Genomic DNA, 25,303 nt, shown 5'->3' with positions numbered 1-25,303 from the left:
CATTTTCCCATCTGTGTATCTTCTCCAGAAACAGATTCACTTGAACTGATCCGAGAGTCATGGGCAAAAGCTGTAAGGTGGTTGTGTGTGGCCAGGCTGCAGTCGGCAAAACGGCAGTATTGGAACAACTACTGTATGCTAATCATGTTGCAGGTATAATTACCTTTTCTGTCTTTATAGAAATACGATTTTACATTTATTAGTTAAACTATCACCATTGATCTGTCTTTGATGCACTCTACATTGTGTGTTATTACTGTTACTACCGGTACACATTTATATTGTATACAGTATGTTCTTGTTACAATGTTTCTTATTGAATCTCTTTCATATTTGTATTGTAATTTTCTGTTTTGTATTTTTTTCTGTTCTTGACCGTTGCAACACTTGGCCTGTTCTTTTATCTCTTCTTGCCATGTTTACTGCATGCACCAGACACCAAGGCAATTTAAATAAAATGCTTGGCAACAATTGCCTGTTAAATTTGATTTACATTAATTATTGCTGATATACTGGTCTATTTAAGGTTATTTAATATCACATGCACTCTTTCGTTCTTTGGAAATGGCAATTGAATAAGCATATTATATTTTTTGAATTGCAGCATATGTAAATTAAAGAACAGTCAACTTGCTCATGAAGGCAAAACCAGAGAGGCTGATTGCATAAATAACTCAATGTATGACATTGAGCTTGTGATAAGACCCGACATATAAAGTATCATGACTGGGTCTTTTTGAGTTTTGTCGATGGGCATTATACATCTTACTTTAAAACAGTTGCTAAAGCTTTCTTGAAAGGACATGTTAATTGGCATCAACTCTTACTGACAGTGTAGCAGCCAAATTAGATTTCTGTTCCCTAAAATGACTGCAGTCTGTAACCCCAGCTGAAGACTCTCTTGGGTAATGTTGAACAGATTTCCTGCATATGTTTTCCTCTACTGTCACCCAGTCATACAAAGTATATGATTTGTTTCACGTTACAAAATATTAAAGGTCACATGCACAATGTGGTGATCACAATCAATTTTATGAATCCTTTTGTAGTATATCACACCATATGTGCTTGTCTTTGTTTGTCCACGGTTAGGTTCAGAGCCCATGGAGACCCTGGAGGATATCTACATTGGCTCCATAGAAACTGACCGTGGCACACGAGAGCAGGTTCGCTTTTATGACACTCGCGGACTCCGGGATGGGATGGAGTTTCCTCGACATTACTACACTTTTGCAGATGGCTTTGTTCTCGTCTACAGTGTTGACAGTAAAGAGTCCTTTAAGCGGATGGAGGCCCTCAAGAAGGACATCGACCGCCACAGAGATAAGAAAGAGGTGAGGACCGAACCCATGTATATGCTTGGGCAGGTTAATTTGATGCTACTTCAATAAAGACTACATTTAGAGGACACCAATTTGGGTAACTCACAACAGGCAAGTTGACTACTTAAACATTCTAAATGGGCCACTTTATATTTCCTGTTGCAATGTTGGTTAATGTACTAGCTGACAGGAAGTAAAACTGGACCGGAGCTGTTTCCCTATAAGCAGAATAACAATGAATAGTTTTCTCCAATTTGAATTCCAATTATTGGAATGAGATCCATAAATGATTAATTTGAATGTTATGTCCTCAAGATTCTCTTAGTCCCAACAGACAACCTGCCATAGTTGTTGCCATTGTTAATATTGCAGTTGATGTGATGCGAGAGATTAGGCTGACGTGAAGCTAACCTGATGATCCTGATCCGCAGGTGACTATTGTTGTGCTGGGTAACAAGCTGGACAAGCAGGATGAGAGGAGAGTTGACTCGAATATGGCACAGAACTGGGCCAAGAATGAGAAGGTGCGTCTATGGGAGGTGTCGGTGGTAGAGCGGCGCTCGCTGATTGAACCCTTTGTCTACCTGGCCAGCAAAATGACCCAGCCACAGAGCAAGTCCACTTTCCCTCTTAGTCGCAATAAGAATAAGGGGAGCGGGTCTACAGACAGCTGAATGACCAAACACTGTTGTTGTGTTCAAGAGGGAGGAACAAGGGATAAGAAGTGTATTAAAGGGAACTTAGTTTCACGAAAAACTATTTTGATATTATGAAGGATTGAGGTCGTAAGAGTTGGTTTGGAGTATGAGGTGAAGCGATGATGAGAAAAGGCAGGATGATTGTATGGATATTTATATACAGTGAGTACTGCTGGTATAGGATCCATATTTGATGTTTTGGTGAAATACATAATACTTTAATTTTAAATGAGTAAACATTCTGATCTTTTATCAGCTAAGAAATTGAAGAATGCAAAGTGATTTTGTTTGTCATTCCCATTGTATTAGTTTGGATTATGGTCAAACTATTCATCTACATTCTTTACAAGTACAGCTTTTATTATTATTCCTTCAACCGACACACAACTACTGACACACATTTTGCTCTCAGTTTATCCCTAAATATTCCTGCGTTTCTATATCTCTGAGACTCATGGTACTCACAGTATGGATACATTAGGACCGAGCACACGTATACACAGGCTACTGTTTTATTTACATGTACGCAACATGTACACACATATTAAATCATAAATGGCAGCAGTTACTCTTGTTACCTTATTATTGCATCACATAAATGCTGAACACGTTGTAAAAGATTTGATGGGTGAAGGTGTTTTATTGATACATTATTGATGATGTACAGTAACTGTGCAGTGTGTTGATCTGGAGATGTGTTACACTATATTTGTTCTTTGCTGAGATTCACTGTCGGATGCCATACAGTGAATGATTGACATTCCTTACCACATATTGCCTTCTGTACAAGCTCAAACTGTTCAGATGAGAGGTTTCTGCAGGCTCAGGTGCTATATTTCTTCTGGTTGTGACACATAAAAAGCCGTGGCATTGTCACTATGACTCATCATGTAATCAGTTACAGTCACTGTTGAAGTTGAAGCTGGTATATTTTTTACTAAGCTGTAAAAACTTGTAAGTATTCATTAGCCGAACATTGAACTGTTTCTTCAAGTCAAAATATGACCGATCAATACTTGTTTGATTGAAGAAGAGGAAATTCATCGATATAGTCTTTATTCATGTGTTCGTGCCTCAGGCTCTCAACATATGGAGGCTACTTTTTGTGTATTAATATCTAGAAAATGTGTTCACTTGATATTTGTTTGCATGTTTTGTAAACAAAATAAAGATTTTTGCTGTGCCTAATCAGAATTTGTGGTTGTGCTTGAATTAATGAAGTAAAAATGTACCCAACCCCAATCACTGATTTCATCTATGTTGTTTCATGGCCAGTATATGTCTCAGTTCCTCCAGTAAAACAATGTGGAGGTTCTCATGCCGGTTTAAAGGATATGGTGTCTCTCCCGTCTCGCTTGAAGGGAAATATCCACGTGTATATAACTGAGTAACCGTGGGATGTCTGCACCAGGCTGTAACTAATCTGTGTTTACAACAATCTTTAAAGGAGTGCTCTGATTTGACTAATAAGTTGCATCTAATGTCAGCAATAAATCAGTTTGGCTTCACAACATTTTGACAAAATTGTGCGTACAGCCAGGATGTGTGCAGTAGGAGGGCCCACAACAGACATGGTAAATTAAAACAAATAAATGAATTTAAAAAAGGCAAGTATTACAAATACTGATGTCCCTGATGCTATTTGTAACAATCACTCTAATAATTAGCTGCAAATACTCATATTAATAACAATTTATTGATATTAGCACAGTGATATAGTTGGCTTGATTGTATTCAGAATCACAACTGCCCTCCAGTGGTCAAAGTGAAAAACTGCAACATGACATACCAGTACCTAAATAAAGGTGGACAAAGCATGCACAATCATCTCATAGCTTTGTATTGAAATACTTTTCACGATGCAGGGGTATCTAATACTGAAGTCAATATTATTAATACAGATTAACATTTGTGGTAATATGCCTGTTGATATCATTTTAATTAAAGAACAATAATAATCACTATAAATATCTGTAATATTCCCATTATGTGATAACCCGCATTGACACCCCATGACACCGCTCACTGAAACATTCTGCCAAATTAATGAAGTGTTACATGTCATCTGTTCATTTAGTTCCTCTGGGTTCACCATGTTGCCCAACATGTTATTAATACTTTTTATCCTGTGGGAGGATTTAAGGACCGTTTCCAAGGAATTTCAAATGTGGTCTTTTGTCTCCCTTGAAAGAAAAACACAATCATTCATTCATTAAAACTCAAACAAGAGCAGGCGATATCCAGCAGCGTACCTGATGCCAACTAAATATGGAATGTACAAAAGTGAAATAATTATCCAGGAGAAAAGATCCCCCTCCGTGCCAGTGATTCACTGATGGAAATGCCAGTGTGGAATCTGTTCTGTTGATTGATCCTTATTATTTTCATACCTCTAAACTGACACCTAAAACATCAATGCAGTCGTAACTGAACCAGTTTTGTGTTCAGGTATCCTCGTGATCTGTGCACTCCAACTCTTCACATTTTGCACAATGCATAATCTCAAGGCTGAAAAGCTGGAATTTGGCATTCTATATCCATCGATAAAGGACAAATCATTGCATTGGCTTTCCTGGCAGGGAAAACAAAATGGGCCAGAAAAAGGTCAGAGATGTTTAGGCAGAGACAAAATGATCCGCTAGTCCCACACGGCCACGTTGACTGGAGAGGTTAATGCAAGATAATGAGAAAACCTCAAGTGGAACATTTATGAAATGATATTACACTCACCTTAGTTTCCCCAGAGGGTGCTATCATGTACCATCTCCTTTCAATCATGTTCTTTTTAATGACTAGAATAGAGCCAGTGCACTGATGTTGCTTCACTCAGAAATTGGTTCAGTTATTGCATCACACATTGACAGCACACAGGGGTGTTGTTTTATGTCCCCAAGTTCTAACAGCGAGGAAGAGACTCCTGCGAGTTGTCAATACAAGCTCCTGTCTTTCTGTGTAATGTCTCCACGTCTGTATTGACCCACATAAAAAAAACAAAAAAACAGAAGATTCACAACACAGCATGTGAAACACAAAATGTGGAATACACACTGTGAGTGTGCCAGAGCGAGGGATCGATTTGTCGCTTCCCTGTGTGATTTATGAACCTTCTCCTTCCTTCAGACTACACTGACCACAAAAGAGAAATTCACACTTGCTTGTCACAGTCACAGGGCAACAAAGCGACGCCCTTGTGTTGCTACCAGTAATACCCTTTTACTGTTGCATTACATTGTCTCTCATGACAGCAGCCGAGCATCCGGCTCTCCCAGGGGACGCATGAAAGAGATAACGTTTGATCCCCCACCTAGTTTTGCTTTTTTGTGTGAAGAGAAAATAGACCTCATCTGCCTGGAAGCTCATGAGGCATCAGATTAACAGAAACAATTCCACACTGGAGTGAACACGTCCGTCCTAAACTGCAGCTTCCCGTGTGCTCTGTGCTATCGGTGTGGGCTGGAAGGACCAACTGCCCTCAAGCCGTCAGTTCTGTCAAATGTTGGCCGTCATGCTGGCTGCCCACAAACCTCTTAGATCATTTATCCTGAAAGCACGGGGTGATTTCATCAGGCAGATAAGCATAAAGCATTCTGAATCAGGCAAAATGTGGATTTTGCTTATAGTTTGTGTGTTCAGTGATGTTGAAATAGTACACATGGACAGGTTGCCTCCCACCAAACAATGTAAGATCTATAAAGACTGAAGTGACTGTGGAAACCGGAAAACACATTGATTTATTCCGACAGTCTGCCTCCTTCTCTCATCTTTTTATGGCTCTTTTATTTTACCCTGAAGTACAGATTTTACATAATTGATGGCTCAGTATTTTACAGTGCAGTACCAGCCTGATGTTTTCTATAGTAATCTCTACTGTGTTATTGTAAATATATTTGCATCACATACGGTAAGAAATATATTCATGCAAGAAACCAAAAAAGGGAATATCTTGTGACTACTATGGAATATTACCCATTTGATCATTGTATTCAAAACATAATTATACGCATGTGGATTACCAAAATAAAAATAACTAGCCATAATAGGCACAATGTGTGATTACTATATGTAATACTAATAGTAATACTATATGTTTTAAAAAAACTAATTAAAACATTCTTTTACCATTTATCCAATATGAAAGCAAAGCTGAAACTAAAATCAGCAGCAAAATATATAACACTAAAAAGGCTATAATTTCCATTCTCTATGACTGTTTTTTTAAATGATTGAAACCAACATTAATATTCTAAAATAGTAAGTAATGTCATGTTACTCATTATTTATAGTAATTATATGTTCATATTTACAATTACAGTCTCTACTGTGTAATTCCTTTATACGAGTAGTTTATTTATTTTTTCAGGTTGATTACTTTCATGTACAAAACAATAACGGCAGAAGGTAATACTTACCTGACAATAACTAGATATAATTATTACTTTTTTGTTCCAACAAAAACTAAATAAATGTAAATAAAGTCAGGACATACACTCATGGTACGAAACACAATTACATTTGTTTATGATTATGTTACTGCGACTTGTGACTCTGCTGTAAAATAAAGTGCGACTGCTATATTTGATAAAACACACAATTTCCACCAGACATTATGTTACATTATTAGTCATGATAACTGACAATCATCCATTTCCTTTCAATTAAACACACACACACACACACACACACACACACACACACACACACACACACACACACACACACACACACACAGAAGATGTTTGTAAGTCATGACACTTTGAGTGGAGAACCGGGGACTGACCCCCACAACAGGAGATAATGGTGTCACTCCCCCATGGAGAGGAGTCAGATAAGGTGATTGATCAATACAGCGAACACACACCGGTGTTCCTGCTGAGCAAGGTCACCGTGTCCTTCTGCCATATCGCTGGCTTTAGGTGCTGGGGATCCGATGACTTCCCTTTGATTGACACCACAGGAGGGGCTGGACTTGGATGTTGTGCTTATCTACTGTTTCCACAAAGGACGGCGCTGGCTGAGGGCCAGAGACCTAGAGGACAATGTCAATAAATGATCCAAGGACTCTCCTTCAAATAAACAGGAACGCTGGATAATTATTACAGAGGTAACTGAGCAAAATACATGATTATCCAGTTTAAGCGATAAGAGTCACGGTTAATCACTATGAAGACGGTCCTCTGCTCGGTTCCACCATGTTGAAGTTGCCTTTAGGGACTAGCAGCGACGGGCAACACACACACACACACACACACACACACACACACACACACACACACACACACACACAGCTGCTCAACGCTCCAAGTGGATTCATTGTCTTGTAAAACAAATCTTTCTGCAGCCGCTGAAGCCATTTCAGAGAACAACGCACTCTGGGATGGCCATCTGTGGAGAATCATCTGCAGATCAAGGAGATTAGCATCGTCCTGATACCACATCAGCCTCTCAGGTGTATTATTCTATCGCTCCGCTGTGTGCCACAGATGCAACACAGCTCAGGCGCTCGCTTCCATTTGCTTTCACCGTTACATCTTGGCTAAACACCAGCCCCGCTGTTACAAGGCTCCTGAAAATGGCTGGAAAATGAGTAGCTGTAGGTTGCCACATAAGCAGATGCTGTGAGGGTGTTGCATACTTTTAGAGGAGCCAGCACCTCCTGCACCTGCAAACTCAGGAACACAAAGACAATCAGTTGTTTGATTTCATGACTCTCATAGCTGGACATGCTCAGGTTCGAAAGGCTGATTAATTAGTGCGTTGTATCAGTGATGCCTTTTCTCTTTTCCCTGCGTGACTCAACTTAACCAAACATAATTCAAAACAAAGAAAGTGCCATTTCGAGCATCTCCACATATCTGAGCATTCATGTTGTCACTGTTTATTCATTAGCAATCATCTGGCAGAGTTTTCTCTCATTATGTTCCTTCACACACCCACTCTCAGATTGTCACTGCTCAAGTAGCAATCTGGGACGGTTTTCTTTTTTTTTTTTACCCTTGATGCAGGAACACACACACAGTCAGTCATTAAAACGTTTTTTTTTTTACAAGTTCTAAAAGCTTTATTTTCCAAAATCCATCCCTTGTCCTCTCTATGGTACAGCACTGTAAATATGATTTTTTTTCCCTCGTCAATCCATCCATGCGTACAGTGTTTCCTGCTCTTTCGAGCTGTGGAGGGATACCCTGAATGGATGGTCATGCTAGCTTTTGCTCAACCTGTCACCCCTGAGAAGGCCTGGCTAATGTGACTTTAGGATATTGTCTAAAAAGGCCTTGAATTACATTATTAATTCAGTCACCGTCAACAAGGAGAAAAAAAAAAGATCACTCCAAAAACCTTTGTTTTAAATATTTTCTGTTGTACTTAAAAAAAAAGAAGAAGAACATATTGGCAAAACATGTAAATAAACAAAAAAAGAACAACAAAAAAACATTTTTCCTTTCCCTGTATGCTGTACAGAGCCTACGATAACGTAATCTACTCTCCTCTATGATAGCAGTTGATTATGATACAGATAACAATAGCAACTCTGATAAAATCTCTATAGTTCCTCTATGATTTCTACATATAATTTGCCTTCTCTAGATTATTTTTTTTAAGAAAGTTTCAGTTCTTTAGGTCAGAGTTCCCACTGAGCGATAGAAACAAACAAACAGTGAATATTAAAGGCTGGCTGGTTCACTGAGTAGTGCGACTGGGGAGAATCACATCAGTATGGCCTCGCTTACCCAGAAAGACTTGGGGGTCCTTAAACAGAAATACACATACTTGTATGACATGATCAATAGTTTCGTAGAAGCACAAGCACTGGATGGCAATTACAGGGTTTTTACGACAGATGGCACTGCTGCATCACAGACAACTTTACAGATTGCACAATGAGAAATGCATAGGACTCGCTCCATTACTGTAATGTAAGAATACACATGATTTGGTTTGAGTGTTGAAAGAAGGAGGGTGTTTACGCTCACAGTCCTCATGAGACCTTGCCAACAGTTCATTTTTGGCAGAGGGATGGCTGAAAGTTAGTAGATATCCTTGGGGGAGGACAGCACGCGGGCATGAACAGCAATATGACAGTTGATGTTGCACTTGTGACACTTATCCCAAACAATTTTTGCTCAGTGGAAGTCATACAAAAGTTCTCCCGCTCCACTGGAAAGGGAAACAGCAATGTCATATGGCGCTGGAGCGGCCTATAGATCGGCTATAAATGGAACGGCTCAGCCCAGAGTCACGGCATGTGGAGACGGACCACGAGCATCGAGGGCGGCACCCACGGGACGTCCCCTCGTTTCAAATGACCGGCTGTTCAGAGTTGGCCCTTGGCTGTGTTGGAGTACCTTGTTACAGGTGTGTACAGTATAGAGTAGATAAAGCCATCGACACACTGAAAACACATCATAAACATGAACATACTGAATGTATTGCTTTGAATGTCTGAGTTATGGATAAACCATAATGTAAACAATCCCACCTGATTGTTATTTTTTTTTCTTTCAAATTAAATTGATATGTAAAGACATACACCCAGGGCAAAACGAAGGCAAATATCGACACAATTTTCATTGCTTGTGTAAGTAAAATCAGTTTTTAAGGTGCTTTTAATGTGGTTGCCATGGCACTGTGCTTTGTTCCCTCCCACGCTGGAACAGGATGTCAATCAAGAACTGCCTGCGCAGCCTCGCCGCTCACTGCCATCCAAACTTTTCACTGAGCTCGGAAATCCCATCAAGTCTTCAAGTTATCCATGGTGTTTTCATTCTGTGTGTGTTAGTGTACGTGCTTGTGTTGCTCCTCCTCTTCCTCCTCCGCCTCATCATCATCATCACCATCTCAGGCTGAGATCACGCCGCAGAAAATCAAGGGCAACAGCGAGGCGCCAGCGTGGCGAAGGAGGGGAGGGAGAGAAAAGGAGCAGTCACAAGGGGAATGAAATGATGGCGTACGACATCCGTAGCTGCGAGAATGATTTTGTGACGCGAGCTCGACGAGAACATAATGTTCAGGCTGCACTGCATGAACCGGAAAAAAAATGACTCCATAAAGAGATTTGCAAATTGAAATAAAGTCAAGTTGACAAGCTGACCTTTTCTGGACCCTAATGAGTACTTAATCCTGCGGATGCAGGAAAGGGTTATGACGATGGCTGTGACTCAGAAAGTAAAGTTGTGAGATGAAGCAGGGTTTTAATATATGCAGTTTTACATGCCACTCACAGGACTGTTTGATAATCGCCATAACCAACATGAAACATAACAGCAATGGACCTCACATGGTCCTTTAAGATTGTTGATTGAAAACACCGATCAATGAGAGGTCTGTCCAGCCATATGAGGAGGCCTCTGGTACAGCTGCTGTAATGACCTTTGAACCTCCCACCTCTCATGGAACCCCCAAACCAATAAGTTAAAAAAAATGTTTTAAAAGAGCATCAAGTAAAGGGACCTTATTTTGTGGCAACCACACTAAACATACATCTAGACATGTCTATATTTGTTCTCTAATAAATTACACAATAATATAATAATCCAAACCATGTTGACCCATGAAATGGCTTTAAAAGCGGCCTCTGTGCACCAGTCACTGTCTGGAGGCCCGTCCTGCTCCTTAGGTCATGATAAGAGGAGCAGAAAGAAGGCATGATGGGGGATCTTGGCCTTTATGATAGGAACAGCTCTCAGGCCTAATGGCCTACTACTGAGTATCAGGACTTGTGCACTCTTTCCATTGTAAGTCAGGCGGGCTGCATAGTTTGCGTGTGGCCTTTGTCATGTGGGTCACACTGAAGGAAGGCCTGGGGTTTGGTAAAGGGACAAGGGTGGAGCTCAATCAGGAGGTGGGCCAAGTCTTTAGTAAGGGGAGAAGATGTAGGGTGTGTGTGTGGCCCGCAGCGGCCCCGGGGCAGGCCGAAACAGTGCAGGGCCCAGGAAGGGGTTCTGGATGAAGGTGGTGGTGCCCACTGGGTGGCGCAGAGCCAGTGGGTTAGTAGCCATTGTGCACAGAGTTGGCTGGGTGAGGGGGCCGGGCAGGAAGCCAGTTGTCAAGCTCTTGGTCAGCTGCTTCTGCAAGGCCAGTTTGGTCTGGAGAGGACAGGAGGGGGAACGGTGAGAAGTGAGGGAAGAACACAATGAAGGCAAACATGTTCACCAAACTGGCCGAAACATAGAGGAATGCATTTTTATACATTGCTACACACTAAATACCATCCATAACTGGGCTCCTGTTAGCTTGTTGCATCCTCTCGACCATGGAACAAACAAAAAGGTGCAATGATACAAAGAGTCTAGACGAGTCTTTGAAGAGGTTTGAGCTTCAGAAATACTCATGTTCATCCATGAGTGTTTTTCCCCGTTCTGTATTCTCATTTCAAATTTTTATTCAAACACGACCCTCAATATGAAATAACATAAAAACATGGGATTCTCCAGAATAATTTAAAGGGGACGTATCATGACGACTCAGCTTTCAACAACCCAGTCAGTTGCCTCGATCAGAAAGCATGTGATTCAACCAGCAAGTCAAATGTGGCTCCCCTTCTTATGTCACATGCAGGCTGATTAGAATACACCATCCTCATCTGAATACCTCCACCCGCGGCTTTAGAAGGTGCACCATATTTTTCTCAGCAGCCAATCAGAGCAAACTGGGCTTTTTGGGGAGGCTGACTTAAATAGACAGGCGGTAAATCCGAGGGGTTTTAGATAGTAGGAGAAAAATAATTAGTTTTTTGAACATTAAAGCATGTTCTAGTATAAAACCCAAAATACAAGTATGAACCTGAAAATGAACATGATATGTTCTCTTTCACAATCATTGATTCAAGCGGCAGATTGTATCGTCAGCTTTCTTCACATTTTTTCTTCTAGAAACCAGGGCCACCTGGAATAGCTCCTTCCACTTTGATACCATTGGCATCACACTCTGCAAATAAAATGAGTAGCACCTTGTGTAAAATACACAAACCAAAAAGATAAATCAGAAGTATCCCTTTAATATGAAGATCTTCATGATCTCTGCTTAGTCCCCCTGCCTCGTGGCCTAAAGTTCAGCCATCTGAAGCTCTCGCCCTCCCATCCAACCCCAGACGCGGCTTCTCCTGCCACTGACCTGTGAGGAGAGGGAGGTGAGATTGTACTGGCTGAACGCTTTCTTCATGGCAGACACAGCCACGCCTGCATAGCTACTCCATCTCACGTTCTGTTGGATGAAAGAGGAGAGATGATGAGGAGGAGGAGGAGAGATGAGGAGGTGTGTTTATGACAGGAGTAGAGAAGTGATTCATCTAGAGTGCTGATTCAGGCTGCTGATGTCAGAGCTGGTCAGGATTATTCTCGACTAGTCTCAGGGGTAGAGGACTCACTGAGTACAACAGCGTGCTTAACCTCTATGACAGTACAGACACACACGCAGGCTGAGTCCCTGAGCTCAATGTAACCAGATCTGTGTCTGTGTGTGTTTCTTCACTGTATGTCTGCTTGAGCTGGGGTCAAACCAGTTAACTGTAACTGAAGATGAATTACAACTGGGTTTAAAAATGCATTCATTTACAAGCTGGACTGTATTTATTCCAATGTTGTCACAGCATGTCTGTATATATCTGCTGTAGGAGAAAGGCAATTATGTTTCGCTTGTCTTACTGGAGTGTGTGCGCATTGTGCATGCGTGCATATGTGTTTTATTTGTCTGTGTCTTTATGCTGAGACTTACCGCTAAGCTGGTGCTTGGCTGGCTCTTGCTGTGGGGGGTAAATTTGGGTTTGGGTGGTTTTCCGGCCAGCCTATCCTTGTGCCTTCTGCTGTTCATGTGCTGCCGAGACCAGCAAAAATACCATCAGTGAGCTAACAAGCATCTGTTGTACCACAGTGGTAGAACGTCAAATGTTATCTGCTGATTAATAATGGATATTTTACACAGCGTGTATGATTGAAGTCCACAGAAATTACATCATTTTGCTTTCTAGGGCTGCCACACAATCTCCTTCTCTGGCTGCAGTACTAACAGGATTCTGTCCTCCTGGGATAGAGGTTGTTTATGTAAGACACATGCCAGCATATCCTGCATCTTTCCAAGTTTTCAAGACAATCCCTTCACTCAGATGTCGCATTTAATGAACATCGAAAGGGGAGAAATTGCCTCCCAAACCTGGTTTAATGCCAATGTAACCAGAAATTAAATACAGGCGGCATTAGTAGCTTTCAATATTGAGTGGTAAATGAATGCCTAATCACTGAAGGGCTTTGCGGTTAGTTATAGCATCAGATTATCTGTCTAATTTAGCAAAATAGCTGCTACTTGAATGTACTCAGCGCTCGCAATCTGCTTTAAATGGCTTCATTTACGCGGCTGTAAATCAAAGCCACACTTTGTCGCCGTGATGCTAAAATGGTCTCTTGGATTGTGTAAGGTCTTTGAAATGCCATCATGCATATTTATCATGTTAATACACAGCATATGTAATAGCTTTTATACGTGTGACATTCAAGGTCAGTCTGGTCTAAGTTCAATGTGTAATATCTCTTCACGTGTCAGGTAATTGCGAACCATGTGCGGTTAGTTCTGAGACCACGTCCTCCGTCTGTGGAGGTAAGGTAATTATATGCAACATTTCCTCCACCGCCTAAAGTGATTGGGCAAGAGCGCTTTCCCCGGCAGAGTCAACAGTGCTTTAATGCACTTTTAAACAAAATCATATCGGGTAAGCGACCCTCTCACTTAGTTTGTCTCACTTGACAAATCTGCACGACTTCTCAAAGGCCCCGCTTCCCTCCTCGTCTTTCATTTCTTACCGCGCAGGACTGCTGCCAGTGCTTCACATACACATTTCTGTCCAAGTCTTCATCACATTATAACACCGATCATGTGAAGAATGAATTCCACATTCATTAGTTTGGACCAACTCTTGTCTCAAAGTCGACCAGTTTTTCTTTTACAAAATCCACAATGTAGATAGTAAAACACTAGACATGAACACGCAATCAAAACTAAATCTCTGTGTTTCTTTTGACACTTACCTGGCTAAGCTGGGTCTCAGAGTTCACACAGATCTCACACACTTCACACTGAAAGTTCTTGCTGGGCACCCCGACGCTGCCTTTGTTGGCCAGCCTCTTGCTCTTGCAGCCCGCGCGAGCTGCCACCACCTTTCCCCTGCGCCGAGGCAGAACGCTGTGACCTTCCAGCATCAGCTTGTGCTTTGTACCTGGTGGAGAGAGCAGAGAGCCGGCCGGTTTGTGATGGTTCACATTAAATAATCACACAGGCATGTATTTGATGCTCAGATGTCCAAAGCCTTGAATTAAAGCCTGTTTTACCACTGTTGTGTGCATCCAGTTGGGAGGTGGAGTTGACTGTGACTTTGCAGACAGGACAATGGAGGTGAGCCTTGCTCTTTTTGGGGTCCTTGTCCTCATCCGTTTGTGGCTCCTCCTTTATGCTGAACGTGTCCGCATTGGTGCCTGACTCAGTGATGGGTGCCACGGCCTCGATAGCCTCGATAGCCTTGATAGCCTCGATAGCCTCTGGGACTTCAGGGGTGCTGGTGTCCGAGGCGGTCTCTGAGAGGTGTGAGGAAGGCGATACCTGTGGAGGGGAAAGGGTGACCAACTCCACAGAGGAAACCTCGGACACTGATGTCTGCACAAGTGAGCTGCTGAGACTCTCCTCAAGCTTTTCCTCCAGGTTGGCTGGCTCTGGGTCAGACTGAAGACCTGCATAAAAGGTAACATATAGGACAACATCAGCAAGTTGTGATTCATTTAAACCTGCAATACTTGATTTGTTTAGCCAACGGGAATAAGCCGTGAACGCAACATTGACATATTATCACTTTTTGAGCTGATATGGGGAACGTGTTAGCGGTTGTTTATTTCCTCTGATGACATGCAAGGGATGAAAATACCTTGGCCATTTTCTCAAGGAGGATTTGAGTGCTCAGGCCAGTATGTTGCTTCAAAATTAGTATATATATTTTAGAGCTGTCTGCACATCTTGTATGTAGCTATAGGAAAGGTATGTGAAGGCTCATAGTGGTTTACAGTGATGCAATGAGGTTATTGCTTCAGGATTCCCAGATCACGGCATAGTACCAGTTAGTACCGGTGGGAGTGAACCAAAACAGTAAATTGATGTGCCGGACAATATGCCAAAACTCACTCTAAAGTATAGGGAATGAAAAAATTGGTATGTAACTAAATACTTTTTGGGTACTTTTTGAGTAATTAGAGGTAATGTCATTACTTTCTTTCAATGTAATATGTAATAAATTATATTTTTTAAGAAACTTGCCCAACACTGATTAAAACCTTTTTTTATTTCTTTTGATCGCAGTGAATATAATACCACCTCAGCATGATGTCTGTAACAAAGCCTGAATAAATGCCCTTGCATGTGTAATCAGCACAACTCTATCTAGATTGACAAAAAGTCGGCGGAATTAATCTCCAAATAACCATTTATCTTTTTACAATATTGCAGCCAACATTAAGAGTGCCTTTGAAGTGCTCGCTTTGTGGTATTTTCTGATATAGTATCAGCCTATCAGCCTTCGTTTTAAACAATGTGGCACAGACTAGATTAGTGTTGGTTTGGGAAAGTAAATGCCACCAGCCTTCTACCTCCCTCGTTTCTCCCTCACTATTCAAACATCAAGTGGACCCAGAGTCGCAGTCAATATAAACAAACCCATCGACTGCCGGGCCCGGGCCGATAAGTCACTGGAGTTCTATTACACATCTCCCCTTCACCCCATTGCTCTCCCGAGGGAGTCACACACTTCACCCCAGAGCACTTTGCGCGACGCTCACTGAATATCTCCATTTCATTTGGTGTGCTTTCTCCCCGCACACATTCACAACCCTCCTCTGAGCAACTCTGCTCCATTGATTTTCCCTGTTATGTCTCAGTTGGTAAATTCATCATTGGAGATAAGGTTCTTCCTCTCTCATTCCAGTTAAAGAAAAAAGAGCAAGATTAGAAAGTCCCTTCGCTGTAATGAGAGTGACCCCGGAGGGATTTGAGCTCCTCTGCTGGGGATTGAGGTGAGGGTAGGTATGATCCTGAGCTCATGTGAACGACAGGGACACCTGAGAAGTCTCTGGAGGAGAGGGATATTGATCCATTGACAGAGGACGACATGGAGGCTGGTTGGAATCAAACCCTAAAAAATAAGACTCAGATCCTGAAGGATATACATAATCATTTCAGCTAAGCCAGCTGAGGTTAAGATATTACAATGTTTTAAAAAGCCCAAATTCTAACTCAAATCCTCAATGAATCTACTCGGTTAAGCTGCTGAAATTATTGGCCATTAATAAAGCAATCAACAAGAAGATTGATAATCATTTCAGCTATTTATCAAGCAACAGTGCCAAACTGGTCCACTCCACTAGTCCATCTCTGCAAGTAAAAGAAAGAAATGTAAAAAATGCTCACGGTAAGTCAACTCATAATTTTGACTTTCTATTATGGTGGTTGTTTATCATGACTGGAAATGTTCCTCCCTCGATTCTGGTTTACAAATTTTGCTACTATTCTCTTATTATACTATTGTAAATTAAGGGTGTTGCAATATACCAGTATTGACGTTAACCGTGATATAAAAAAAAAAAAACATGTTCATAATACACATATTATGATATTGTGTAAATAATCCATTGCTTATTATATCATTGTATTACAGATTTTGTCCACTTCCCTATGCTTGTATTTTGTGTGCAATAAAAGAAACAAAGCGCACAATAACCAAAGTTGAGGATGAATTTGAGAACACCATTGAATTTTGTTTTTCAAATTATGTATAACATAGATATCGCTGAAAAAACTAAAGAAAGGTTTGATAAATACCAAGACTGTTCCACATCCTCCCGTACAAATGCTTGTTTATCCATCTGTTAGTCGTCCCACTTGCTCTCTGACATGATGAGAGAAACTGCCACCAAAATTGGCAAACTGTCAGACCAAAGGCCAGCATATAGGCAGTGCCAACAGGGCCTCTGCGGGGGAAGACTACACAGCTGAAAATTATGGATAATTGGATCAATGCTATGCAGGCAATCATCAGTTTTCTTTAACTTGAAAAGAATGAAATTCATGTTTTAACAGACCAATTCATTATGACAGGCTTTTAGAGTGTAAACACAACGGAAGAGATCTCTGTTGGGCAGATTGATCCGTTGAGAACTTTAACCAAAGCCAAACAGCAAATGAATATGAATTTGGGACTCATTATGCACACACGCGCATACGCATTCAGACAGCGAGCGCTGATCCAAGGCAGCCTCAGAACATAAACAACTTCCCGGGGGAAAATAAATAAATCCGTGCTTTAAATCATCATTACTACGGTGACAGACCGAGTCCCTCGTGAAGACGGTTTCAAAAGCGGAGTCAATCAAAGCAGAGGGTGATTGATGCTTGTCACGATTGATGCAGGCCCTCTGTCTCTGGGCATCAGCCTGCTGCTCTCTCACTTGCTCACTCGCTCACTCCCTCCTTTGCCAGTCTGGGACATGGTTTATAAGCATCGATTAGTCCTTTATACGACTGAAGACGTCATCTGTGCTCTTTCCCGTCTTCCCCTCCTGTATGGATGAATTGTTGCGTTACCCTTAACAACAGAATATCTCCAGGACGTCAGCGATGCTGTTGGTAGTTAAAAGTAAATTGACCACATATAGGGAATCCCCATTGGGACGAGGTTGTGTTGGTCCTTGAGCAGTTCAAGGTCCTGCGTTGTGGTCATTTTGCTATTACATTTATATTACACTGTGTCACTCGCCCCAAATAGACTTGCAATATGGGATTCTTAATTTGTTCTCGAGTACCTTCGAAAAAGTGCTCTTTGAACTCCATCCAGCAACTCCCAGCCAAAAGGTGGTATATGAATGGTCCAGGCATCCTACGCCTGAATATGCATCGGTGGATATTTAATGGAGCTGAAAAGGCTGCCCTTGTGGGTCTGGGTTTGTTTATTGTGAACCAGACATAGAGGAACAGCCCACAGTTGTGTTATTGGTTCCTGATGGGAGACAATGTGGGCATTACCCTCAGACAGTTCCACCAGCCTTTAGTTTCATGGCAGACATAACTCATTTCATAGAGTGTTCATTTGGAGCGCTATTCCATTACAGGTTGGCATTGTGGTGCATGCCAACACTGGCTCGCTCTGCTGCATTTTAATTTCACATTAGGCCAATCACACAATTGGGCTTATTAAAGAATGTTCCTCCTCACAAAATTGCCTTGGAACTGTAAAATTATTCACAGCATAAAAACTAGCCAGCACTTATCTACTTTCTCTTTCCCTCCATGCTGTCTCTCTCTCTCTTTCTCTCATTTCATCTTATCTTTCATTTTCCACTCAACATCTCGTTTCGTCTCCAGTGCTGCTTCCCTCTTTTCAGAGCTCTCCTTTGCAACGCCGGAATATTAAAATGAGATTTGATGAGAGTGTTATCAGGCTCCCAGTCTTTTGTCCACTTTCTCCTTTCTGAAGGAGACTGTTAGTGCTCAAGGCGAAAAAGTGTGCATGTGTGTGTGTATCCACGTGCACACAAGCCTGCCTATGGGGTGGGGGGTTGTAAAGTACAAACTGTCTCCCTCTGCGCAGTACCTTCGTATCTCCTTTCTGATATTCCATCTAGCATCCAAGTGCATTTTTAAATTCTGCTCAGATAGTGATATTCTGCGGGGCAAGGGAAGTGGAGGAGAGGAGACGAGAGGGAGGGACAACTGCTCTCCTCTCCCATCACCTTGGATGGATAAATGGAAAGTGTGGACCCAGACGAGTGCTACATGAGAAGGTAATGGGCTCACTCTGCAGTCAGAATGACATCGGAGCAATTTGTGCTTTCCAAGTTAAAGTTGCAGACGTGCCGTGTGCAAAAGTCAACATTCCCATTCTGCTGAAAGGAAACCAATGCACTCCTCTTTCTTCATCACAAGTTAAAATGTATATATTTACAGCAACTGTTTGGTAAAAGAAGATAAGTGCCTTTGATTTCTTTCAACTTTTGTTTCGATTTGGACAGCCCCTGAAAACTATCGCCACTATTTCGCTCCCTCTCAACTCAACCAGCACTGTGTGTCGTTCTTTTCATGATTCACAAATACACCAATTATGGTTCTAGAACTACCCTCTCTATCTAACCGAGATAGATAGGAGAGAGCTGGGGAGTCAAGCAGTGGAAATTAAGAAGCAAAGGGGGTAAAAACGAGCCCGGCGAGGCTTCGATCGATCTCAGCCAGCCCCTTTATTTACACAACATCTCTTGCTCCCAGACATCCCACAATCCCACAGCTTCAGAGTCCACCATCCATCACAAAGCTCAGGGACATGGGGCCGGGTCAGAAAGGTTTTAGGAGTATAGTGTGGGTTGAAATTGCTGAGGTGTGAATTCACAGGAACACAGAGGATAGGAGGGCGAGAGGGTGAAGGATAAGGTGTACAGAAGATGTAATCTTGGAGCGCAGGGGCAGAGATAAGGGAGGCCAACATATGAGGAAGGAGGAGGAGAATGAGGAGGAGGAGGAGGAGGAGGATGGAAGCTGTCAATGATGCGAGGAGGAGGATAGAGTGATCATCAAGAGATGCTTTCGGTTTACTTACTCGCTCCCTCCACTAGGCTTATTTCCATGAGCACAGGAAGAGCCGCCTCAGACGTGGACGTCTTGCAACTGTCCCGATCTCGTTCCCGGTCTTTGTCCTTGTCTCGGTCTCTCTCCCTTCCTGTGGATGAGGCCTCCCCAGCTCGTCGCTGCCTGTTCTTCTGGGTCTCCATAGCCTTGAGCTTCCGGGCATGCTTGTGGCCCTTATAGTGGGCCTCTGCTTGGTTCTGCAGGAAAATGAAGAAGAAGAAAAAAAAACAGGTTAGCAGGGAAAAGCAAAAATGAGTGTTTGACTCATTGTATTGTTTGCTGGAAGGACTGGAGCCCACGTGCAGTAAATGTTAAAATGCACGGCTGAATGTTCGCTCTCTTGCAGGCATACACAGGCTGCAAGGACGAGAGTCTGTTTCCACCTGATAACGGCGCTGGCACATTGGGAGGCCATAGGTATAATTGCATGCGTAATATGCAACAAGAGTGAGGATCCCATCTCCACAACTACCCTATTAATGTGGACTGTGAGAGTCAGCCTCTGCAAATCCGAGATACGTGGCAACACACACACACACACACACACACACACACACACACACACACCTGAGCACTCGCAAGCATACAATCCCAGAAATACAAATCAGACGTAAAACACTAACTGCGGCAGCAATAAACACGTTCACACAAATTTCCCTCCAGGAGGAAGGAGATTTACCTTCACATTCTCATCATTCTCACGGTCCTGTTCAATCCGAGAACAAAGCCCCTGTTGTCAGAGCAAGCGTGGATACATAGGAATAGCAGAGAAATCAATACAGAGATCACTCATTAAAAGCCGAAAACAACCTCCAGGGATCCGCTCTCATCAGCTCCCGGTCTCGATAGGACATTGTTATAGAGGGAAGAAGCAGAACTAGAACCCGTCGGCTAAATGAGGAGTTTTGTTTGAAGTCAACCCAAAGTGTGAAAAACTTCAATGTCCCCAAATAACACAACACATAGAGACTACTGAGTAATAGGGATATTTTCATAGCCTCAATATTTAGGTGATACATGGATTAAGGGCAAAGGATTTAGTATAAAATACACTTTTTTTTCAAAAGGATGTTTTGACATGTGGAGCTAGGTAAGTCTTTTTTTCCTCTGCTGCAATGCTTCCTTCCAAACTCTCATCCAGATTTAATTCTTTGAGAAATAAATCATGCAAATCCTCAAGTACAAAACAAGTTGAGTAAAGGGTTTGGACTATATTTTGAAGGGCTCCTAAGTGAAGAATAAATACATGCAAAAATGACGAAAAATACTTTTTCAGTAGGCGCAAAATGTGGAATTATCTGATTACCTGCGCATCAACAATACATTAAGTAGCGCGAGCAATAAATAAGATTGGTGCCGTGCACAGATCCAGGTACACATACATGGCCCAACACAGCCTCATGTGTTGGTTCTAATGTGAACACCAGCAGCCTGGGGAAGGAGTTAAACACGTACACTTCACATTAGCGAGTCTAATGGTGTGATATAGTGGCAGCCTATGAATAAAGTGGCTGTCAGAGTGTCTGTAAAAACAAGTCAGAGACTTCAGCGCATCGTGTGACTGATCTGCCATGAAAAGGCTTCGGAGATTAGCGCGACTTGACAAATTCAGCCAGTGCCTTCTTCACCACAGTGTCTCCGTCCAATTGAGTGTCAGTGGAGGCAGAGGGACACGGTGTGAAATAAGCTTTGGTTTTCACATCGCCATCCCGGCCAGCAGGATACAGCACTCTTCTAAGGGATTCTTCATTGTCCAGTGATTAAGCAATCCTTCGGCTCAGAGTAAACATTGGACTATATCTGGTGCATAGTATGATGTTAGGTGGGCGTGGAACATGTCCCTCCATAGCTCTGAAATGCTGCTGAATCCTCTCTCCCAATAATGACTTGCTTGCAGCAAAAAGCCATGAAACAAAACAGATCTGCAGTTGGTTTGCTTAATTCAATTTGATTGTTGACGTGCATGTTTCCTCGCAAGTCACTAAAAAGTGTAAGATTGGTGGTAATTTAGAAAATAAAGTTTTTGCTGCACTGTGCTATAAATACATGTCGCCTAATTATGTTCTATTATGTGATCACAATGTAAGAATTTGAGATATGACGAACAAGAGGAAAGACATCGAATGAAAAATGTATGCAGGAATGTATTCTCTTGCCACGCGCACGCACGCTGCATAAAACAACATTCAAACAACCTCAAGCCCTTTTCAGAAGCCATTGACAGACAACATCCCTCCCATCTCCTTGACTGTTAATGAAAATAATGAAAAAAACGTTTTTAACCGAAATATCTAACACACATTAACATGCAAAATGCCTCGATAGCGACACGTCCTGAAACCATTTAATTTCCGTTATTGGAAGCTTCACAGCAGACAGGCCCAAGGCAACCAGAGGGCACTTGGCTACTGAGGTGTTCCTCTAGTGTGAAATTAAAGGAATAATTTGCCATTTTGGGGAATATGCTGATTGGCTCTCTTGCGGAGAGTCATATGTCTCTTCATATGATGATAGTGATGACAAGACTCTAGGAAGTTACTTTATCTGAAAAGTAATAGCCCAGCAGATGACTTTGTATGAAACCAGATTAGTTTAAAGGTGCAGTTATGAATATTGTGTCACCTTTGGACAGAGCCAGGCTAGCTTCCTGTGTTTTCAGTCTTTGTGCTAAGCTAGCCGAACCAGCTGCAGACCCAATATGTCAAAAGTGTCATTTGATAACACATACGTGTTGCCAGAATTTTGATCTTTTACACCTGTGGCCACACCCGACAGTGATGTCACCCTGGAGTACACCTTCACATCACTGCAGGCAGGTGAGCAGTTGAACCAATAGAGGTCAGCAAAAAACACACTTTCAGCTGCTATTAAATTGCTCTTTAAGGTAAATGTGTGCTCTCCTGAGCAACAGAGAAAGCTTACTTTTTTGCCCTTTGAGGATTATGCACAAGGATAACTGGGTATAATATGTTAGAAAACTCTGAGGAGGATACATGGAGGTGTAAGGAAAGTATTCATGGTCTCGGGGTGACAGATAACGCTACAGTCAGACCTGACACTCCTCTTTAAGTCGGTGTGCAGCGGCAGGGAATGGGATTTTCTCTATAGTGGGCGAGGAGCACGTCTGAGTCTCCTCTCCCCCTCAGCGCCCCGTCCCCTGTGCCTCAGCCTTTCTTTGAAGATGGAGTAAAAAAAATAGAAAAATGTGTGTCTCTGTGTGTGTGCTTTACAGTGCCAGAGATGTCTTAAGGCCTTCTGGACTATTATCTATTTGTTTATGTGAATATGCATGAAATGTCATGGGATTTCTGCGTATGTGTATGTGTGTGTGTTTGTTTGTGCTCTAGTGCGCAAGTTTGACAGCCGGCAGTATGTGTGTGTTTGTGTGCGCGTGCTACGAGTGGCAAGGATGGGAGAAATGGAACGAGGAGCTGAGAATGCTTCTTCCTGCTGTGGCTGCTGATTGTCTCTGCTCTTCCTTGATAAACGACAGCTCTCCCTGCTGTCTAATCCCTCATACCAAAACAACACGCACACACATACACACACACACACACACACACACACACACACACACACACACACACACACGGATTTAACAGAAGGGGAAACTTTCAACTTATATGTACACAAAACTAGAAAAAAAAACTAAATCACCAACTTTTACATAAATTTACAGAAAGGGCTTCACTTACATTTTTTGTGTGTTTTGCATACAGACACAAGGATTTGCTTATCCACACACAGACAAACAGTCAGTGGGGATGATAAGGGCTTAAGTAAATGAGGGGCGGCCATATTTTCAAAAAGCAACATTCAAGAAGATAGCAGAAGCACAAAACAAACCAATTATGTTCTCTGAGGCTAGACACACTTTTTGATACAGATTGCATTTATGTCGTAAATCACCAAGTCTGGCATTTCATCTCATTCACTCTCTTATTGTCCCACAAATTTCTCATAAACAGCAAGACACTAAAACATTTCTTACCGTTGAGTTAAAGCGCAGGTGGCAAATGTTGCAGGAGATAATCTGTTTCTTCTTGAGGGGCTGAGGGACACCGAATGTGTGGTTGATCACCGCCTTCTGGACAGGGTCCATCTGAGGGGCCGAAAGAAAAGACCAATACAAACCACATCAGCTCTATACAATTTTATTTTCCTAAATGAGAAATGTCTGTGCAGCACACAACTGAGGTTATTCCCCAGACAGACCAGCAGATTCAATCTTATATCCTTTGGTGCAGGGGTGGCCATCTTTTTAGATTTGGGGCCAAATAAAGAAAACATATAAGGTGTCACAGGCCAAACAACAATGAATGTGTAGTTTTTAACCATTTTGCAGAAATAGACAAATATAGTAACGTAATGGGGAAAAATATCAGTTATTAGTGAAAAATTAGGGGGTGCGAACGGAGGCAGAGCGCTAGCAGAGGTACAGAGAGCGCATGTCGAGAAACGGGACGCTGATTGGCCAAGAAGACTCGACACGTCACATCAAAGATCTTATTATTGCGGAGATGGCTCACTCCTATCTCAGAAACAATGGCGCAAAAAAGATTTTTAACCCCTGAAAAAAATCGTTTGTGCGGTCTGAAAAATGTGCGCGGTCTGAAAAATCTATTGCACGGCCAGTTCGACTGGCCTACGTGGCCGCGTAGCTTAGAGGGAACACTGCTGCTAAGCCTTCTCTGCTGGCCTAAACAGAATGGCCTAAAGTTTACATTACATATTTTTTTGTAATGTTTTTTTACATGTATTATAATTATTTTTCCTATTAGCTTACATTCTCATTGCACAGCTCCTGTGTTCCTCTGTTGCCTTCAGCCTTCAGCCTGCTGCATGGCGCAGCCGCTGTTTAATGATCTGGTTAACAGCGCTCATCCAATCACATTTCACTTCTGTTTCTCTATGGACTCGAGAGCTGATCGAACTATATGAGAAGGCCTTCTAGCATCTGTTTTGCCACAGCGCCCGCGTGACCATTAACGTGCGCTGTGATTGGTCAGTGTGTCAGTACACACTCAGTTGGAGTACATGGCCACCTGTTTCTGGAACTGAAGCGCACCGACAAACTGTACAACCGCATTGCTGACATTTTTTTAAGGAGAGCGGATGGACTTTGTCTTTACTGAACAGCATCTGGTAAGTTTCCTGCTTTTTGTGTTTTTTCATCTGCGGTGGCGTTGTGTTGATGTGTCTATGGTGCTGTTTTCATGGGGTTGGGCTGGTCAGGTGGGTCAGTCAGGACGCACAACAGGGGTTGGAGGCGTCCGACCCCTGTTGTCGGACGCCCAACAGACACACAACGGACGCACAACCTGTTGTCGGACGCACAACAGGGGTTGGAGGCGTCCGACCGAGAAGCGCTGCGTAACTGTGCGTTGCTCGGCGGGGGTGTCCGCTGGTGGTTGAAGCTTCGTGGGTTGGTCCACGCGCCCCGTGTGACCTCCCTCCATGCTTGTGGTGGTGCTGTGTGGCGGAGTGGGTGTCTGCTGTCCACTCATGGTGGACTGTATGAACGCGCCGTGTATTAAGTGGGTCGGTCTGTGACAGTAACTCCCAGGACACTTTTTTCCCTCAGTCCGCATGCAGTCCTGATGTGGACTATATGGCACTGAAGGCCTAGCTCGAAAACGCACGGCC

General features: G+C 42.5%; 2 protein-coding genes across 2 annotated transcripts in view; one reads left to right on the top strand and one right to left on the bottom strand.

The window, feature by feature from the left end:
* Positions 1 to 59: 59 nt before the first annotated feature.
* Positions 60 to 3,228, top strand: nkiras2 (NFKB inhibitor interacting Ras-like 2; the record flags this gene model as incomplete). Its single annotated transcript, XM_079232996.1, has 3 exons — positions 60 to 153; positions 1,093 to 1,334; positions 1,754 to 3,228. The coding sequence occupies 3 exons, from the start codon at positions 60 to 62 to the stop codon at positions 1,994 to 1,996; spliced, it is 579 nt and encodes a 192-aa protein (XP_079089122.1). The 3' UTR covers positions 1,997 to 3,228.
* A 7,644-nt stretch (positions 3,229 to 10,872) lies between these two features.
* znf385c (zinc finger protein 385C) overlaps positions 10,873 to 25,303 on the bottom strand; it is a gene marked incomplete at both ends in the record, with an annotated part of 71,286 nt that continues 56,855 nt past the window's right edge. The window contains 7 exons of the mRNA XM_079233246.1: positions 10,873 to 11,103; positions 12,131 to 12,220; positions 12,731 to 12,829; positions 14,035 to 14,222; positions 14,335 to 14,730; positions 19,629 to 19,854; positions 23,649 to 23,759. Coding sequence (XP_079089372.1) covers positions 10,873 to 11,103; positions 12,131 to 12,220; positions 12,731 to 12,829; positions 14,035 to 14,222; positions 14,335 to 14,730; positions 19,629 to 19,854; positions 23,649 to 23,759 — 1,341 coding nt within the window. The remainder of the gene's footprint in view (positions 11,104 to 12,130; positions 12,221 to 12,730; positions 12,830 to 14,034; positions 14,223 to 14,334; positions 14,731 to 19,628; positions 19,855 to 23,648; positions 23,760 to 25,303) is intronic.

The sequence above is a fragment of the Taurulus bubalis genome (assembly GCF_910589615.1).
Source record: "Taurulus bubalis genome assembly, chromosome: 17".
NCBI classification, from domain to species: domain Eukaryota; kingdom Metazoa; phylum Chordata; class Actinopteri; order Perciformes; family Cottidae; genus Taurulus; species Taurulus bubalis.
The sequence above is the reverse complement of the archived record's forward strand: the minus strand, read 5'-3'. Positions and strand labels throughout refer to the sequence as shown.